The following is a 21,026-nucleotide window of genomic DNA, read 5'->3' as shown; positions in this document are numbered from 1 at the left end:
GATGCACGTCTGAGCTCTGAACCTGCGTTAGCTGCAGGGCGTGGATAATCATGCAGCCGCAGGGAGGAGCTTACGTCAAGGTCCCTTTCCATTTCGTTCACGAAAACAAAAAACATATGACAATGTCAAATTCGAGCCTAAAATGTTCTCTCTTAGTATTTTTCGCTTTGTTTTTCTATACAAGTCTAAATAATTTTTGAACAAAGCCTGATGAATAAAAGGGACAACAACAACCAACAAGTAGTCCAACAGCCCGTAGAAAAGCAAAATAAGTTTGGACGTGGTAGCCACACGTTTTATAACATGACACGGTATGACATGAATGAGATAACTACTATCTTAACACTAAAAAAAATAAGACAACTATATCTTAGTTGTTGTAGGCACTCCTTTACTAAATAAGGCTACGCCGTCTTCTCATTGAGTCTGAAAAATATACGTCGAGAAAGCCTGGGTGGTCAACGAGGGAATGCCACGAGGTGGAGACGCAGCGGAAGCGACAGATCGTCCTTGCTGGGAGGCGCAGTAGGATGTCGCACAACACCTTAAGAGGTAAGACACCGTCGTTGGAGGTGGCAGCGAAGTCCTGAAGAAAAAACATCAGTTCGCCGTCGTCGTATGTGACCTTGTCGTCGGGATCAGTTCTCCCATGCTTGGGGCTATCTGGCGCGTCAACGTTGGTCTCGGAAACGTCGACATTGGTGTCGGCGACGAGATCAGGTCCGCCGGCTTGCACATCCATGGGCGCGGCTCCCACGGTGTCGACGAGAGGATTGCGCCGCGTCTTCCTAGTGCCTGAAAAATAGGCGTCGAGGAACAGCATCAGGATGTCGCACAACACCTTGAGAGGAAAAACACCTTCGTTGCCGGTGGCAGCGAAATCCTGGAGAAACAGCATCAGCTCGCCGCCGTCGCCTGCGCCCGTGTCGACGGGATCAAGTCTCCTGCGTTTGGAGCTATCTGGCAGGTCGACGTTGGTGTCAATTGGATCAGGTCTCCTGCGTTTGGAGCTATCTGGCAGGTCGACGTTGGTGTCAATGGGATCAGGTCTCCTGCGTTTGGAGCTATCTGGCACGTCGACGTTAGTCTCGGCGACGAGATCAGGTCCGCCGGCCTGCACGTCCAGCGGCGCTCGCAGGGTGTCCACGAGAGGATCCATGGGTCGATCACGAGCTCAGGGCGGGGAAACTAAGACGGAGCGATTTTCACTTGCCGTACGATATGCGTGGATCAGCATATGGACGGACAACTCGTCTATACTTATACACAAGCACAAGGGCGTACTAGTGCTATTAGCAATTCACACCGGACACGTATGCATGAGTACGACGGCGCAAGTAGAAACCGACGGTGAAAAAGATCACAATGGAAACTCGACTGCCATCTTGAATACAGTAGTACTTATGCAACTCTGTCTCAGGAAGATTTTTTTTTCCATGAACGGGAAGAATTCCAACTGCGCAAACTTCTAATTTCTAAAACGTAAGCGTCTTGAGCTCTCCGGAAAGATCAACTGCACGGCAAAGATCGAGGCTGTACCTGCGCAAAGCGGGTGCAAATACGAAGTTTTTTCACTCTCCCAAAAAAACCAATTGCACGTCAAAGATCGAGGTTGTTGCACACGAAGTTTTTTTTTTGCATGATAGTATGTGTTTTATTTATATCATAAGAATCATAATACAAGTCACGTACACACCAACCTGACAAAACTAAAAAGACCGCAAAACGCTTTGGCTCTAGGCTTCTTTGGTCTGTTGCTTTGGACTCCCGTTTCCTTGATGCACTAGTAGAAAACGGGCCATTAGCACCGGTTTGTAAGGGCCTTTAGTGCCGGTTATGGAGCCGGCACTAACGTTTCGGCACTAAAGCCCCCCCCCCCTTTAGTACCGGTTCAGCACGAACCGGTGCTAAAGGGGAACCACGTGGCACGAGCCAGCTCCGGGGGCCGGGAGCCCTTTAGTACCGGTTGGTAACACCAACCGGTACTAAATGGTTGTGGGTTTTTGTTTTATTTTGTATTTTTCAATTAAATTTGTGTTATTAATTTAATTTAGGATTGTTTTACGTTTTAATGAGTTGTAGTCGTCATCATCATCATCATCATCATCATCACATATTAATAAATAAATAAACTCTAGCTAGCTAAAAATCATCGTAGTCGTCTAATTACCACTATTTAATCATCATAGTCATTACCGCGCTAGCTATCTAATCATCATCAACGCTGGCTAGCTTAAAGAGGAAACATTCACTTTGTAACAGAAGCAAAGATATCATCAAGTTCAACATAATCGTCACCAAGATCGAAGTTCAGGACACGGACATGAGACAAGTACTAATTAAGAGCATGAACTAGCTAGTAGCTACTGATCCTGCTGCTCCCTCTCAGGTAGAATAACATAGAACATGTATAGCTCTCCTGATTCATCATACTGGAGCATGCAGATGAATCTGTCTCCTAATCTTGGGTTGTGCTTCACCTTACTGCCCCCTAGTACTTCTCTGCGATCGTTAACAATTTTGCTCCAATCTTTCACTATTAAGCATTTTTCGCTTTCAGAATCCTGAATGCACTCATGTGCAATGTAGGAAATCTTGGTCATAAGCTAACCATTGACATGCGACCTTTTGTCTCGATCCACTGAGGCACAACTGTCATCGGAAGTCCTTGTTGAACAACATCGTATAGTAATTAATATACTAAGCAATGAAAGTTTAGCTTTAAAAATAATGTATGCAAAAGATGCACTAATTAAGGACAAATATTTAAAATCTTACCATCTTTTGATTATAGATGTGACCGTAGTTCAATACGATCACCATTGGTCGCACGTTTTGAGTACTAACATTTCTAAGTTTAGGAAAAAAATTTGTCTTGACAGTATTAAGATCCTCAAGCCATGAAACATAATGACTTATCTTCTCGCAGTTTAGTTGAGCCCCGGGGCAGTAGTAGGTCCTGTCTACCAAGCGCCGGACATGTTTGCTTGAACCGAAATAAGCTGACAATATAAATTAGTTGTCAACTATTTTTGAATAAACTGTATGAAAGACATAAACATATGCATGCATGGTTGAGAAAAACTCACCAAATGGTAGAACTGGAGGCATTTGCACATCGACCCAGATGTCTATATTACCTTCAATATCATCTTCCGGACGAATATCAAAGGTGATAGCCATATCAGGCTCAAATGCATAAGCCTTGCATAGTGCTTGCCAAGTTTTGCATTCAAAATGGGTGTATGTGTCTCCATTATATAATTTGACGTTGAAAGTATACCCATGCTCCGTCTTCAAGTAAACTCTCTTTACCTCCATATCATCTATAGCACTAAAACCTATCTTATACAAGACAAAAATTCTTGCATGACAGGGGATGCGCTATAGTAGAATAGTGAAAATTTAAAATTATAAGTTGAAGCAAATGAAGCATAAGTTTTGCATTCAAATAATAATTGACAAAGTGACTTACTGTATCAACTTCGAATGTCTCATCCAGCTTGATGCTGAAGCGCTTACCATCAACAAGGAAATTTTGGTCACACAGGCCGCGCTGGTCTTCACAGTGTTCGCACAAAATAAAATCTTTTTCGTCGTCAGATGACATTTCCTATGTTCATATAGGTGAAACATTAAACACCTATATCTAGCCAAATATATATTCATCTAACATTTGACATTAATATATCTAACTATATATTCAATTGACATTACTATATATTTAACTTTTCTATCTAATTCATCTAACATTCGACATTAATCTAACATTTATATAAACTCAAAATATATAAAAAATTAAATAAACAGAAAAACTCATTAACAAATAATATTTTAATTAGATCATCAAATCTCAGATACCTAAATTTTTCTTACTAAAAATAAACTAGTTATATTAATTATTGAACTAGTTCAAATCTCATATACCTAAATTTTTCTTACTAAAAATAAACTAGTTATATTAATTATTAAATTAGTTCAAATCTCATATACCTAAATTTTTCTTACTAAAAATAAACTAGTTATATTAATTATTGAACTAGTTCAAATCTCATATACCTAAATTTTCTTACTAAAAATAAATTAGTTATATTAATTATTGAACTAGTTCAAATCTTATATACCTAAATTTTCTTACTAAAAATAAACTAGTTATATTAATTATTCAACTAGATCAAATCTCATATACCTAAATTTTCTTACTAAAAATAAACTAGTTATATTAATTATTCAACTAGTTCTAATCTCTAGTTCGACAATTTTTCTATCTAGCTAATTCATCTAACATTCGACATTAATCTAACATTCGATCATCTAATTAACTTTTCTGAAAAACAGAAAATAAGAAAAAAAATGTGTGTGTATGTGTGTGTATACGTATATGTGTGTACGTATGTGTGTATGTGTGTGTATGCGTGTGTGGTATATGCATGTGTGTGTGTGCATGCGCGCCGCTCCGTACGTACGAGCGGGGGCGCCGGCGTACGGGGCGGGGGCGGCGGCGTTCGGGGCGGCGGCGGGGACGGACGGCGGCGCGCGGCGTTCGGGGCGGACGGCGCGCGGCGCGGCGGCAGGGTACGCGCGAGGAGAGAGCGAGATACGTACGGACGGCGGCGCGGGACGACGACGGACGGCGGCGCGCGGCGTTCGGGGCGGTGGCGGGGACGACGACGGGCGACGGGCGGCGGCGACGGGAGCGGCGCGCGAGAGGTTGACGAAAGAAATGGGAAGATGTAACTGAAATTTCGTAAGTGCTGTATATATAGGGTGAGCCTTTAGTACCGGTTGGAGCCACCAACCGGTATTAAAGGCCTTGCGCTGCCACCCCAAAGTTTAGTCCCACCTCGCCCGGCGAAGGGCAGCCGCACTGGTTTATAAACCCAACCGCGGCTACCTTTTCGAACTCCTCTATATAGCAGGCTTCTGGGCCTAATTAATTAGGGCACGCTGCCCTGTGGGTCTGCTGGCCCTCCTGGGCCTGCATTTGCACACCCTAGGTCTGGTAGACCCACAGGGCAGTGTGCCAACAAATTTGCTATATAGTTTTTTCTTTTCTGCATTACTTATTTTTTTTTATTTTTTTGAGTAGTTTTTATATAGTTTTTTCTTTTCTGCATTATTTATTTTCTTCTATTTATTTTTGAGTAATTTTTTTGTATGGTTTTTTTTATTTTCTGCATTATTTATTTTTGTATAGTCCGAAACCCTGATACTCGAAAAGAGTTTGTCCAATTTGTACACGAAGTGCGTCCAGTTTTTGCCGTGACCCTCTCTACTCTTTCGCGCATGTTATGCGGGTGATATGATGATACCATGCCAAGTTTCAACATTTTCAGGATTCATTTTGTAGTGATTTTCAATTTCACGGTCATTTAGCTCTCTAAACAATTAGGTAAATGACCGAAAAACAACAAATGATGTCAGAACATGTTCGAAATTGATGACGCCGCTTTAAATGCTGCATACTGAACACAAAAGAAGTCCGGAGTTTAAATAAGTTATTAAAAATAAAAAAGAGGTGCAATGCTGGTTAATTTGCTTCAAGCCATTCGGAATAGTGTAGACTGCACTGCACATAGCTCAGTGCAATCTATGCTATTCCGCAAGGCTTGAAGCTAATCAACATGTAGGTGAGCATTGCAACTCTTCGTCATTGTCTGTGCACTCACGGCTTATAAACCGCTCATACTGCCTCTCTCTTGGCGAAGATCACAAGATAGTTTGGTTAAATTGCATTACTTGTATGTCCAGTTAACATGGATGCTTATGATGCAAGAGCAACAGCAAAAATGAAAATTTGGCACAAATAGGTAGTTGTGTAACTAAAATAGGTAGGAGGAGAGATAGCTCTTATGTCACAAAAAAGAAGTTGTATCAAACCTTTTATGTCGGATCTAGAACAAACCAATCGGTATCGCCATCATACAGCCCAACCGTGGCTCGTGATGCATATATATGCATATCAAATGCACGGTTGGACGTATGATGGCGAATCCGAATGATTTGTATTCAGTCGATGAACTGGTAAATGTATGCAGTCGATGAACTGGTAGATGTATGCAGTCGATGAACTGAAAGGCTTATGCAGGGAAGGCGAGAGGTGGGCTAGCTATATATAGGGTCGTCTGGCTCACAAAGTGATTGTGGTAGTTTCGATCCAACGACTCACATGAGTTAGGAAGAAACACACTCTTGATCCAACGACTCGCAAGAGCTAGAAAGAAACACACGATCCGTGTGATTCTTCCTGATTGGTGGGATGCACATTAGTACCCACTCCGGACTCCGAAACCCTGATACTCGGAAAGAGTTTGTCCAGTTTGTACATGAAGTGCGTCCAGTTTTTGTCGTGACCCTCTCTACTCTTTCGCGCATGCTATGCGAGTGATATGATGATACCATGCCAAGTTTCAACATTTTCAGGATTCATTTTGTAGTGATTTTCAATTTCACGGTCATTTAGCTCTCTAAACAATTAGGTAAATGACCGAAAAACAACAAATGATGTCAGAACATGTTGGAAATTGATGACGTCGCTTTAAATGCTGCATACTGAACACAAAAAAAGTCCGGAGTTTAAATAAGTTATTAAAAATAAAAAAGAGGTGCAATGCTGGTTAATTTGCTTCAAGCCATTCGGAATAGTGTAGACTGCACTGCACATAGCTCAGTGGAATCTATGCTATTCCGCAAGGCTTGAAGCTAATCAACATGTAGGTGAGCATTGCAACTCTTTATCATTGTCTGTGCACTCACGGCTTATAAACCGCTCATACTGCCTCTCTCTTGGCGAGGTGGGACTAAAAACAGCTTGCCATAAACTCATTAGTACCGGTTCGTGGTAAGAACCGGCACTAAATGGTGATGGTGGGGCCATAGCCTAACCGCAGGCTGATGCAGCCTCTTTAGTACCGGTTCGTGGCATGAACCGGTACTAAAGGTTCGCCACGAACCGGTACTATTGATCGCCGCCACGAACCGGCACTAATGTACACATTAATGCCGGCTCTAATTCAAACCGGCACTAATGTGCTTCACGTTTGACCATTTTTCTACTAGTGATGTTGGATCCTCGAAGATGGTAAACCTGCATTTGGCTCTAGGTTTCTTTGGTCTCTTTTTTTTGCTTTTTTGCGAGGGAGGCTTCTTTTGGTCTCTAATAGGGTTATCTAGATGTGGGACGAAATCACTATTCTGACCCTTTGAACGAACTTTGTCACAAAATGAATTCAATGTGAAAGTATTTCACGATCTGACCCTTTTAGCAATACCACAGCCCGCGGCGTTTCTGTCCAACATAGAAACGCCGAGGTAGCTAGCGTGTCTGACCAAAGAAGAAACGCCAAGGTAGCTAGCGTTACGGACCATGTAAGAAACGCCGAAGGCGCTGGCGTTGCAGCCCATCATGGAAACGCCAATGACCATGGCGTTGCTGCCCTGTTTGGTCATAATTAATTAGCCTTATTAATTAGGTTGTTCATCCACGTTCCACATGCACATGAAAAAGGGCAGCAACGCCATGGTTCTTTGGCGTTTCTGTGATGGCCAGAAACGCCAGCGCCTTCGGCGTTTCTTACCTGGTTTGCAACGCTAGCTACCTCAGCGTTTCTTCTTTGATCAGAAACACTAGCTATCTCGGCGTTTCTTTCTTGAGCAGAAACGCCACAGGCTATGGCGTTGCTAAAAGGGTCAGATCGTGAAATACTTTCACGTCGAGTTCATTTTGTGACAAAGTTTGTTCAAAGGGTCAGAATAATGATTTCGTCCTCTAGATGTGTGTCTGCAGTACTTTCAGTTTGGTCCTGTGGTTTGGAGTTCCTAAGACGTGGTGGTTTCTTAGATGAAATCAAAGAGGGCGGCCCCTCTTTTGCTCAATAATTAAAAAACTGAAGCAGGTTATCTTTTCAACAACCAAAGTTCTCGCACAGATTAAATTGAGAGTAACAATGGAGATTGGAGAGAGAATGTTAGTTGGTGAGGCCGTGCTAGCCTAAGTCGCGTGCTCTGTAGCCTGCATGGTGCACGCGCTGCTACTTTGTTGAATTTGTCTTCCCAACGCTAACCAAGATCCAAGAAGGCAAACTTATCTTCCAAGATCGAGTTAATTAATCAGGAGGGATATGGGATCAGCAGGAGCCCAATGTTGGTTGTCGGTACTAAGGTTAATTTTCTTTTTTTAACAACACAGACGCAATCACTCATCCCTATAAAAACACACGCACACCCTACCCCTTTGAGTACTTATGCTTATGAGCACTTCTGAGAGACTGAGTCTGCATATCATCTTGAGATTGACGAAGTCTTCATAGGCGCCTCGTTGTCGACCGGAATGTCTCCTCCCACTGAACGTACATCATCAAAAAATCTTAAAATAAATCCAGGATAATGCGAGCACGAGGACTTAAACCCTGATGGCCTAGGAATGCCACTGTCCTCCTAACCATCCAACCTCAGGTTGGTTCGCGGTTAATTTGCTATTTGGGCTGCCTCTCAGATGCATGACCCCCAATTAATGAAGTGAATACTTGCAGTGCTAGAAATTGTACGAAAATGCTAATATTTGACACCAAATTTTTAGGCATGGCATATCAAATGTTAATTTATATTGGTGCCATAGTTTGCAAGCACGGTAATTTTCTGAAGAAAAAGAAAATGAACTAAGATGGATTTGCCATGCTTGCCAATTAAACTTGTCATTCTTGACCATCATAACTTCAATGAATAATATTTGATTTGACATGCTTAAAAATCCGACGTTTGCCAAATACTCGAGTCGAAATTTTATTACTATATAGTACTTGTAGTAGTACTAGAAATTATATATCTCTGCATAGCATGATTTGGTTGACCATACGCCACGACATAACGTGCCAGGGATCGCGCAGTAATCTCGAATCTCGATCAGCAACTGACGGTGAGTTAATGATTCCTGTTTGTACTTGTGTTGTAAGTAAAAATTGGTGTTTAATCGATCAGTTGCATGCATCACAGGGAAGAGAAGACTACACCCATGCATGCAGGATGGTTGGCTAGTTAATGGCACAAGGTCAAACCTTATCAACGGTAATGTTGATATGCCACAGCGTACGTCTTGATTTTCTTTTCTTTCTTCTCTCCCGGCCGGCAGAAAAGAAGAAGATGATGTGAAATGGCTGGCACATGCATGCCTTCTGTATGTATGATGCGCGCATCAAGGTCCAGTTCACCGTCGTCTATATATAACACAAGTCCAGTTGGCCGGCCGGCGGCACACTGTGTGCTCTCCACTCGCTGTGGATCGAGGATCCCCCAGTTCGTCATGTACGCGCTGAGACATATCCTGGGCTTCTTTGTGGGCGCGGCGATCACGGCGGCCTTTGTCGTGCTATTGCTGCCGCCTTCTCCTTCTCCGTGCCCGTGCCCGTGTGGTGGCACGCCGCCGGCAGATCACAATCTGGCGTCCTCGGACCAAGCTGCTCTGAAGAAGCTCGATACGGTAATTAAGTTTATGTTCCTTTTGCTTCTCCCAAAATTAATCTGGATGCACGTCTGAGCTCTGAACCTGCGCTAGCTGCAGGGGGTGAACAATGCTGCACGGGAACGGGAACGGGAAGAGGACGACGACGAGAAGCTGGCGGAGCTGCTGCGGAGCGCGGCCATGGACGACAACACCATCATAATGACCTTCACGAACGAGGCGTGGACGGCGCCGGGGTCGCTGCTGGACATGTTCCTGGAGAGCTTCCGCATCGGCGTGAGGACGGAGCCGCTGCTGAAGCACCTGGTGGTCGTGGCCGTGGACGGCAAGGCGTTGGAGGGGTGCCAGCGCGTGCACCCGCTCTGCTACCGCCTGGCATCGACGGCGGACTTCGCGGCGGAGAAGTCGTACAACACCCTGGGCTACCTGGACATGATGTGGGCGCGGAACAAGTTCCAGGCGCGGGTGCTGGCGCTGGGGTTCGGCTTCGTGTTCACGGACGTGGACATCGTGTGGTTCCGGAACCCGCTGCTGCGCATCCCGGTGGGCGCCGACATCGCGCTCAACTGCGACTGGTTCTACGGCGACAACCCCTACGACCTCAACAAGACGGCCAACGGCGGGTTCCTCCACGCCAAGCCGCGGGCGCGGACGCTGGCCTTCTTCGCGGACTGGTACGCGGCGCGGACCCGGTACCCGGGGGAGCACGACCAGTTCGTGTTCGACCAGGTGAAGCACGAGCTGGCGGCGCGGCACGGCGTGACGGTGCAGTTCATCGACACCCAGTACCTGAGCGGGCGGTGCGAGCCCCGCATGGACTTCCGCAAGCTGTGCACGTTCCACGCCAACTGCATCATCGGGCTGCGGTACAAGCTGGAGTATCTCACCGGCGTGCTCGACGAGTGGAAGCGGTTCAAGGCCCAGGAGGAGCTGCTCGGCACCAACAGCACCGCGCTCACTTACTGACATTCTCTCTCTCTCTCTCTCTCCAGTTGCTCGCCGTTACTCTCGAAATAATTTGTGCGAGAACTAGTAGTTGGCCGAAAAAATTCGCCTTCCGTTGACTCTCTGTACCGTTGGATTAAGATCCAATGGCTGCCCATTTTTGAGCTGGTCTTCCTCTTCCGGCCGTTAACCTCAGGCTTGCTTCTCTCCTCCGGGTGTGACGGTCCTTGTCTCCGGCCTCACCTCCCTTTTATCGTCACCGATTCAATTTTCATGTTCTCAAGAGTCCTTGCCCTTCGAAGAGCTTCCACACATCCCTTCTTTCGTGCTTGTCAAAGAAGGATGGAGTAGAAGGGAAGCTTGAGCATTTAACGCTTCAACTTTGAAGTCATTGATGAAGCCTACGCAACCTGGGTCGCACGTCCTGACCATGAGTAGAAACCACTCAACTCAGGCAAGCCTATTAATTAGCCTAAAAAGGCAAGCCAGTTAATTCTCTGAATCCAGTAACAAATCACCAATCCCCGTTCCTTTCAGCTCTCACGTCAGTCGAGCGGCGCCATCTGCAAGATGTAGCCTGAAGGACGTACACGACGCAACGAGCAGACGAGCTGCGCCTGAAGGACGAGCTGCCAGGGTGGTGAGGAAAGCTGTCGTGTGTCGTGTACGGCGGGGGAGAACAACGGGGGTGGCGGCCACACCGCGGCCGCGATGAGCGAGCCCAAGAAACGCCTCACAAGCAAGTTGTCGGGGCGCAAAGGAACGTTGGAGAGAGCAGCCGTGGCGAGTGAGCGGAAGAAGGAAAGGGATACGGATTCGTAATTTGTTAATGAAAGCACATGAACAATAGCCTACGCGCGTTGAGATTCGGTTTGTGCCAAGTATCCACCACCGGAGAGGGTCTCACGATCAGGACTGTGACCCAGGTCACATAGGATTTTTTTTTCCGATGCCCCTCGAGGTTTGGATGCTTTGCAAATTGCTCGTCAGCCGTTATAATTCTTTTTAGAGGATAAATGAAGTTTTATTCCTTAGGTAGTACTCCCTTCGTTCCTAAATATTTGTCTTTTTAGAGATTTCAACAAGTGACTACATACGAAGCAAAATGAGTGAATCTACACTCTAAAGTATGTCTATACTCTATATACGTCCGTATGTGATAGTCCATTTAAAATATCTAAGAAATAAATATTTAGAAACGGAGGAAAATGATTTGGATTTGGATGCTAATTCATGGGAGTACCCCACTTCACCACCACAGATAACTGAATCACAGTTTATACATCAGCAAGCATCAAGAGGCATGCGAAAATGACATAAATCGGAGTGAATCCATGCATGGTTGCGACAGTGGCAGATCGAATACAGCCCAGAAACATCTCCGTATGTCCGTGTGTCGTTGCGACGAACACATGTCTTGCATTACTTGTGAACGCCGCTGAGGCGCTCGATGACGGTGATCAATCCCCGCACGCACAAGTCACCGTCGCCGTTCGCCACCATCGCCGAGAACATCTGCCGGAACAGCGCCGCCCCGGGCAGCGCGGTGGCCTCGTCCTCCTCCTCCTGGCCATCCCCGATCTCCAGTGCCATGCCAAGGTCCTTGATGATGTAGCGCGCGGAGCCGGGGCCCGACGCGAAGTCGCGGCTCACCGCGCGCGTGCCGAAGATGTCCATGACGCGCGACCCCGCCGCGCCCTTGGACACCGCGTCGAGGAACAGCCGCGCGTCGAGCCCGGCGGCGTCCGCGAAGGCCAGGGACTCGCTGAGGCCGACCACCGCCCCGACCACCGCCCCGGCCACCGCCATCTGGTTGGCGATCTTGCTGCTCTGCCCGCTGCCGGGCGGGCCCATGTGGGTCGGCGTGCCGAGGTGCGCGAAGAGCGGGGCGAGCCAGGCCACCACGGCCTCGTCGCCCCCGGCGAGGATGGCCAGCGTGCCGTCGCGGGCACCGGCGTCGCCACCGGAGACGGGGGCATCGACAGCGTGACAGCCGGCGGAGCGCGCGGCCGCGGCGATCTCCCGCGCGAGGGAAGGGGAGGAGCTCGTGCAGTCCACGAGGACGCCGCCGGGGCGGAGACCCGCCAGGGCGCCGGACGCGCGGTCCAGCACCACCGCGCGGACGTCTCCGGGGTCGCTCACCATGGTGAACACCACGTCGGAGGCCGCAGCCACGGAAGCGGGCGAGTCAGCGACACTCGCGCCTGCGGCGACCAGGGCATCCGCCTTGACCGACGTGCGAGCGTACGCAGTCACCGTGAACCCAGCAGCGAGGAGGCGCGTGGCCATGGCGCCGCCCATGACGCCAATGCCGATCCATCCCACCCGCGTTCTCCCCCGCCGCACCTGCGCCGGGTAACCAAACCCCAACGGTTTTACCTTCTTCCCCACCTCCATGACCATGCCCATGATCTTGACCTCACGGGCTCGACACGCTCAAGCTCAACAGTCTAAGCTCCCAACGACCCAAAGTTGTGGTTTGTTTGTTAGTTGTTACACCTGCACCTACAGAAGGGCAGATCATGAGAGCGAGAGAGAAAAAAAACATCCCATGATTCGCGCGTTCCAAATCTGGGATAAACAACTCACTTGTTCCAAAAAGCACAAGACTAACTTACACTAACTGCAACGTCGATCGTCAACTGGCAATAAGTCAACAGTGTTAGAGATATATTTAGTTTACTTGCATTTGGTAGTCTAGGATTTATGATCCATCTTCTACCTTATTTTTAAGATAGGTTTCTTATTCTTCAAGTCTTGTACTTAATATATACCCGTCCTCGAGATTCAGTAATATATCCATCATATTCCACAATAATCCCTCTCTCTCATTTCTAATATGATATCAGCCTAACCGATCCAACCTAGCCGCCGCCCGCCGCCCCGGGGTGATCGGCCTCCATGACCGCCGCTGGGGCCGCGCCGCCCCGGGGTGTCAACCGGCTGCCCTAAAGAGTCTTTTTCTCGATCTTTTGATCGAGGGTTTTTTTCTTTCTCGCCGGTCATTTTGATCGGCGTCTACTTTCTAATTTTCCGATTTAAGATTGGTTTGCGTCGCTCGACGACACACCTCTACTCCACCATTAGCATCGACTTCATAAACTTCGTTGTCTCTGCACGATCGGGCGTGCACATGGAGCGGCTGCTCGCGTACTCCTACACTGGCCCGTCAGTCCGCCACCGCTCGTGCGTCCTCTTGTGCCGCCTGGTCCGAGACCACTTTGGTTTCTCGTGCAGCTGCGTGGCTGTTGGCGTGTCCGGTTCCAGGCAGAGTACGGGCTCCTCACTCACCCTGTGCGTTTGGTTTATTTGGTTTACATGGTTCGATTTATACGGTTTTTCAGTTTATACGGTATTAATACTTCGGTAAATATGGTATGCAATTAAAATACGGTTTGGTTTCGGTATATACCAAATTATTTCGGTATGGTTTCGGTATATACCATAAAAACCAAAGTTGACGCGAATTTGGAAATGACGTAATAATAATTAGCAAATTTATGACTCAAAACACATACTATTCTACACAAATAGTATATGACTATATATATAAGTATATATGCATGCATTGATTCATCTGTTGATGGTTATGGACGTGCTTAGCATTTTAAAAATAGAAAAATGACTGTTACAAGAAAAAATTACGTGCTTAGTAGTGCATTTGACTCATGTACAAGAAAAATGATAACTTGTATGGTTGTTCATCTCAAGAAATATAAATTTATTTTTTACTTCGGTTTATTCGGTTAACCGTTCGGTTTTCCGGTATATACCATAAAAACCAAGTTCAAATCGGTTCATACCATACTGAAACCAGAAACCATAAAAATCATAAAATTGGTTCAATTCGGTTTATTTTCGGTATGGTTTTTCGGTTCGGTTTTTAAATACACAGAGTGACTTCTCACGCATGTTGCATGCACACGCAAATGTATGATCAGACCTCGTGCACTGTTTGTTTGTGCACTATTCGCACGTCCGGCCGTCGCGGGTCTTTCGTCCATCTGCGTCTTTTCAGTCTCGCTCATAGTGCCTTCGGTTTGATCAACCGTTGTGCACGCCTTCGTGGGATTTCGTGAAGATCATTATCAAGTATGCATGTCCCTACATCGATTGAGCATCAGACTACTGTTGCTTCGTCCTGTTGGGCCGCAGCGTCGCCGTCCCTGGTTCTCTTGGCAGCTTCATCGACTCGCGCGTCGCCGCTGTATCGTCCCTTTGGTTCGTAATGCCGTGATACACGGACCCTACCGCCACCCTAAAGCCGTCCCCGTGACTGTACTGACTCACGTGCCGCCGTTGCATCGCCTCTTGGGGCAACAGCGCCGCGGCCCACGGTCCACACCGTCGCCCCGACCTGCCCGCCGTCGTTGCGTCGCCCCTTCAGGCCGTAGCCCCGCGGCCTGCGGTCGACTCCGCCGTCACCGCGCATCGACCTCCCGTGGTATGCGCTGCACCATCTTCCTCGGCGCGGGAACGTCACCGTCTGTGTCAGTCTTCGTCACGCTGTCGGGTTCCTCGCCTACTTCGAGCATCGGCGCCGCGCTCCTAACCTAGCCGCCGCCGCTACCATCATAGCCGCCGCCGCTGCCCGTCCACCTCCTTCGTCTTCGTCCAGCACCAGCTCATCGTCAGCGTCGCCGTCATTTACCCCGACCACTTCGTCTACTCCGACCACCATTGGTGACATCGGTCTCACGCCAATTGGCACCACAACCGTCGTCGAGTCTCCTTCTCTGTTGGTCGCTCCGACTCCTCGACATGGCATACAGCTCGTGCAGGTGCCTCGTCTACGCATGTCCGATGGTGGCAACACCAATGTGTGCCTTCGTCCACGACATGTTCCCGAACCTGGCAAGCGTGATGCGGTGCTTCCTCAACTTCGTCTGCGTCCGTCTTTGCATACCCGGTGCTGGCAACACCGACGTGGGCCTTCGCTACGACATGTCCCCGGGTTTGGCACACCCGGTGCGATGCCTCGTCAACACCATCCTCCTTCCAGCGCACCACTACCCGACACCACTGTGCCCATGACTAACTCGGCGTCTCCTTGTGTCCACGGCTCCATGGCGACTCCCTCGACAGCCGCTACCCCGACTCGACATCGACCACGGCGTTCCTCGCACAGCTACCCCGACCACGGCGTTCTTCGCACAGCTACCTCGACCACGGCTACACCACCCCATCTCTCGGCTACCTCGACAACGGCACAAAGGGCTATCATCCGCTTGAGCAAATCGTCGGCTTCCTCTACAGTCAACAGGTCCGAGACGCGACACCGTCCACGACGCTCCCGCTACGGTTGCGGAGGGATGTCAGCCCGTCGGCTGCTATTCTCTCCAGTCTGACCGTCCACGACGCTCCTGTTGTCTACGATGCTACCGCTACGACTGCGGGGGGATGTTAGAGATATATTTAGTTTACCTGTATTTGGTAGTCTAGGATTTGTAATCCATCTTATACCTTATCTCCAAGAGAGGCTTCTTGCCCTCCAACTCTTGTACTCAATATATACTCGCCCTCGAAGCTCAATAATACATCCATCATATTCCGCAGCAATCCCTCTCTCGCCCTTCTAACAAACATGAAGCATGATCATCATACTACTAGTTTGGATGATATATATGGCAACTGAGGAATGATATAGCCTGTCGCCGGAGAGAAGCTATTCTTCTGTGCATGGTAGGCCCCACTGGGCACCATACGTGCATGCATGCGCCGTTGGTTTAGCTTGGAGATCGATACTTGGTTAGATCTTTCTCTCACCACCACATGCAAGCACACTGTTCCACCATCCCATGCTTTTTTATTTTGTTTCCAAGTTTAAATCTATTTATTTTTTGAACCGACAATATAATTTATGATACGTTTTCATATTTGTGTTAATGACGACGAGAACACTTTTGAATATATTTCAACAAGTTTTAAAATTCAAATTCTGGAACACTATAAAAGTACACAAAATTATGAAATGTTTTGTTAAACACTACAAAAGTTCAACGTTTTGTTGCAATAAAATCTATTGATATTTATAAGGGTTAATTTTATAAATGCCATTCCAAATTTGGTGATTCCAAGAAATGCCACTGCAATTTCCAAACTTTGAAAAATGCCATTTCATGCCATTTTCAGTGGCATTTTTCGAAGTCTGCAGTGGCATTTTTTAAAGTTTGCAAAAATTGTAGTGACATTTACAAATTTGAAAATTGCAAGGGTATTTTTATGAATCACCATAATTAGAGTAGCATTCATCTAATTAACCCTATTTATAATCTTTTAGACTAAGAAGGATCAGTTTGATATACATTGGCACACAATGTAACATTATGATATGCAATGGAACATGGCGAGAAAAACCGAAACATTCCAAAACCGAAAAAAGCTAGTTGGGCCGGTCCGAAAATGCACATGTGAGGAGCTGGGGGGTGCGCGTGTGGTCCCTAACCAGCGAGCGACCTGACTCGTCACATAGCACTGTTCTAGCTCACCCTAAAATTTGGATCAGCCTATACACATATTTGACATTAAGAGGAGATGGGCCAAAAAAAAAAGACAAAGACTGCCTACTCGCCCCATCCCATCCTCTAGCCCGACAAACAACGGGCTGCCCCACAATGCCACTGCTTCCCGACCCTCACCTCTGATTCTACACTGCCGATCTTGTTGACTTACCACCTGATATTGTCAGCTGCCATACACCCAGGAGCCGCTCCTGCCCGCCACTCCTGCCGGTCCGCACTCAGCACTAGCGACCCCGTCGATGTTCGGCGTGCTACTGAAGCTGCCAGCCCGATTTGACGTACAGGCACATTCTCCACTACCCCTTCCACATACTCATTACTAGTTTAGGGTTTGCTTTCATGTTGTGTATACCAAATTTATTTTTCATGTAATCCTGAACGTTTTGTACAAATTCATGAACAGTTTTTTTTCAAATTGTAACATTTTTCTTATAAGTGGACCTTTTTAAAAATTTTGAACATTTTTTTGAAACCCGTGAACATTTTTTGGAACCACTGAAGCATTTTTGGATGCTGCAAATTGTTTTTGCGAACAATTTTTTAAATCCTGAACATTTTCTGTTCAGACATTTCTTTATAGTGCATGAATTTTGAATCAGCAACAAAATTGTATTGATGATTTTTTTGTAATTCATGAACATTTTTTGATTTTTGTAAACATTTTTTATTGCACGAATGTTTTGTTTTAAACATGAACATTGTTTTGAATTTTTGAACAATTTTCAAAATCATGAATGCCTTTTCAATTCAGGGACATTTTCTTAATTCCAATAACTTTTTTAGAATTTGAGAACATTTTTTAACATGCAAACATTTTTTGAATTCGGAAGAATGTTTCCTTGTGAGCTTTTTTTTTAAATCCATTTTAGAAATCTTAAATCCTGAACAATTTTACAGAACAAAAAGAAAGTATAGAATAACAAAAGATATAGGGGTGCCTCCCCTCATATGCGCTGGCCCAAAAGCACGCGTGAAATAGGAGCTGGTCCCACGTTCCACCCTATAGATGTGTTGTCCAACTTAAGCGGGAGTCAAAATGATATGGTATTCTTTTGTTTTGAATTGTTTGGATTGCTTACCACATGTTTCATGTGGTAAATGATATGGTATTCATTGTACCTGTCAAACTTTCGACTACCCCTAAAAAAGTCAAACTTTCAACTGCCAATTTGCAAGGGAGTCAAAATGAAGTGGCAGCACGGAAAATGTCCTGTATCGGATCTCAAGGTCGCAAGCACAAGGCGGATCCTTCTTTTGGAGCCAAAAAAAGGTAATGAGCTCGCAGGGCGATGCCCGAGCGCTGGAGGTCACGAATACAAGCCCACTCAGAGAGTTGGGGTGATTGTCGAGAGAGGATTTTCTACCTTGTACAGGACCTTCCATGTATGCATCCATCACATTTCTTATTACTATATGGGACCACTGAACATCATTTATATTATTACATATATTCACACACTATTTTCTACTCACTAAGTTTCATTCAAATAAATAGATGCCTAATGTATGTTGAAATAAAAGTTTGAAACATTTTGTTTGGACAATTGTGTTTTTAAGATAAATAAATAGATGCCTAATGTACATGGCATAATGGATATCACTAGTGTAAAGTATTTTTTAGTGAAATAGCGAACCAACATGTGATTGGATGGTTAGGAGTACAATGATATCCCTAGCTCATCAGGGTTCAAGTCTTAAACTTGACATTGATGCTTGCATTATTCCTGAATTTATTTCAAACTTCCGACGATATTCTTTCAGTGGGAGGAGACGTTCCCGTCGACTACGAGGCGCATATGGCGATTTTATAAAATCTCAAGATGCCATGTGATACGTCTTCAATGTATCTATAATTTATGAAATATTTATGCCATGTTTACAATAATTTTATATGATTTAAATGGAACTAATCAGGATGGGCTGGAACTTTGTGACGATTTTTTTGAACAAAGGAGACCCCCGAAGCTTCTGGGAGGACCAAAGGAGCCACGAGGTGCCCACGAGGCACCAGGGTGCGCCCGAGGAAGGGGGGGTAATGGTGCCGTGGTGCCACGTGGACCCATCTTAGACCATCTTTGCGTGAGACCGATGCCAAAAACAATTATAAATAGAGAAACCACCAGAAATAACCCTAGAACTTCGACTCCGCCGCCGCAATCCTCTGTACCTTCGAAATACTATCTGGAGCCATGTTACGGCACCCTGCCGGGGGGGGGGGGGGGGGACCATCACCGGAGGCCATCTTCATCATCCCGGTGGCCTTCATGACGAGTAGGGAGTAGTTCACCCTCGAGGCTAGGATTATGTACAAGTAGGTATGTGTTTGATCTCTCTCTCGTGTTCTTGATTTGGCATGATCTTGATGTACTGCAAGCTTTGTTTCATATGGTGTTTTCCCCTCTCTATCTTGTTGTGATGAATTGAACTTTTACGTTTGAGGTTTCACTATTGCCGGATTGAGTACTTGTTGGATTTGAGAACACTTGATATATATCTTGCATTTTAATACCCGTCGTGACACTGGAGTATTTTATTGATTCACTTGATGTATGTTTTGGCACTCAACTCACAGATTTCCGAGATAACATTGGGATAATCTATGCATAGGGGTTGATACACGTTTTCGTCCTACTTTATCCGTTAGAAATTTTAAGGCACTCTTTAAAATTCTTTGTGTTGGATTGAATATTATGAATGTGAAGTTATTTGATGAATATTGTGATCTATCGGCGGCGTGCACGGGCACGGAGAAGGAGAAGGCGGCAGCAAAAACAGCAGCACGACAATGACCGCCGTGATGGCCGCTACCAGAAACAAGCCCAGCTCAGCGCGTACATGATGAACTGAGGTCTTAGATCGGCCGACAGCGTGTGAAGTATATATATGTTCGAGTGGAGAGCACACACACTGTGCAGCCGACCGGCGAACTGGACCTTTGACGCGTGCAACATACACACACAATCCATGCATGTGTCGGGCATTTACTGCCGGATAGGTCTCAAGATTTCACATGATCTTCTTCTCTCAGGATAGAAGAAGGAAAAGAAATTCGAGACGTTGTGGCATATCATTACCCTTGATGAGGTTGACCTTTTGCCACTAACTATAGCCAACCATCCTGCATGCGTGTAGTCTTCCGCGTGTTAGAGTCCAGTTTGTATACGAATATAATTACCCTAGCGTATATACTTTGTATATGTACTATCCTATGCTATATAATGAAAGCAACGCAGCCCTATTGGAATACACGCTGCTTTTTCAGAGTCTATAGGGGAAAGGTACACGATGATTTTTTGAAGTCTACAGGGGAAGATTCCACCAGCCCCAATTGTTTTGGGTGAGAGATCGAACCTCCACTCGTTTCTGGTTTCTGCTTTCTTCCTAGGGAAAGAAGATATGATACTTTTCGAAGAATGCAATCCCCGCATTCCGGCCCTGCTCTGCAAATCAACATCTGAAGATCTACGGGTCACCATAGTCTTCTGATCCACTAATAAGATTCCGCGCTCGAGATGATGTGATCTGAACGAAAAGATAGATACATCCGAGCTGCGATACTGCGAAACCCTCCACCCGTTATGTTTCCTATATGGTATCAAACTAGGTATCGATCATGACTTCCGCTGCTTCCTCAAACGCCGCCGTCGCACCCTCGACTGCCGCCAGCGCTCCAACAGCCACTGCCCCCGCGGTGGGGATCTTCTCTCCTGTCCTCGCTGCTCTCCTCGCCGGCACCAACGGCGGGCAGAACGCCCTCGTCGTCAGCACCGCTGCTGGCTCATCCAGCGTCGGCAACCTCGGCTCCTTCATGGCTGGGGTGATGCCGCCTGCTTCTTCAGCTCCTCCGGCCGCCGCAGTCCGGCCCGATCCCGTTTGCCCGCCCGTGGTGCCCACGTGCCCACTCCTGCGCCGTTCCACTTTGCGCATCTGCTGACGATCAAGCTGTCAGCGGAAAACTTCCTCTATTGGCGCGCGCAGGTTCTTCCTCTCCTCCGTAGCCACAATCTTCTTGGCTATGTTGATAGATCGATGCCGTGTCCATCACCGACCGTTGTCGCCACCACTACTGATGGCGCACAGCACCTGGTTCCTAACAGGGCGCA

General features: G+C 46.6%; 2 protein-coding genes across 3 annotated transcripts; one reads left to right on the top strand and one right to left on the bottom strand.

The window, feature by feature from the left end:
* Nucleotides 1-9,187: 9,187 nt before the first annotated feature.
* On the top strand, nucleotides 9,188-10,592 carry LOC125540795 (uncharacterized protein At4g15970). Of its 2 annotated transcripts, none has more exons than XM_048704353.2 (2): nucleotides 9,188-9,475; nucleotides 9,551-10,592. In XM_048704353.2, the coding sequence occupies exons 1-2, from the start codon at nucleotides 9,299-9,301 to the stop codon at nucleotides 10,421-10,423; spliced, it is 1,050 nt and encodes a 349-aa protein (XP_048560310.2). In that variant the 5' UTR covers nucleotides 9,188-9,298; the 3' UTR covers nucleotides 10,424-10,592. The 2 variants fall into 2 exon arrangements, with proteins under 2 accessions (XP_048560310.2, XP_048560311.2); XM_048704354.2 differs by having other exon boundaries at nucleotides 9,190-9,475; nucleotides 9,557-10,592.
* A 1,040-nt stretch (nucleotides 10,593-11,632) lies between these two features.
* LOC125540794 (putative 3-hydroxyisobutyrate dehydrogenase-like 2, mitochondrial) lies at nucleotides 11,633-12,962 on the bottom strand. The gene has a single exon (XM_048704352.2). The coding sequence runs from the start codon at nucleotides 12,809-12,811 to the stop codon at nucleotides 11,825-11,827; it is 987 nt and encodes a 328-aa protein (XP_048560309.1). The 5' UTR covers nucleotides 12,812-12,962; the 3' UTR covers nucleotides 11,633-11,824.
* Nucleotides 12,963-21,026: the final 8,064 nt, after the last annotated feature.

The sequence above is a fragment of the Triticum urartu genome, chromosome 2A, assembly GCF_056163025.1.
Source record: "Triticum urartu cultivar PI428250 chromosome 2A, HENAU_Tu73, whole genome shotgun sequence".
Classification (NCBI taxonomy): Eukaryota; Viridiplantae; Streptophyta; class Magnoliopsida; order Poales; family Poaceae; genus Triticum; species Triticum urartu.
The sequence above is the reverse complement of the archived record's forward strand: the minus strand, read 5'-3'. Positions and strand labels throughout refer to the sequence as shown.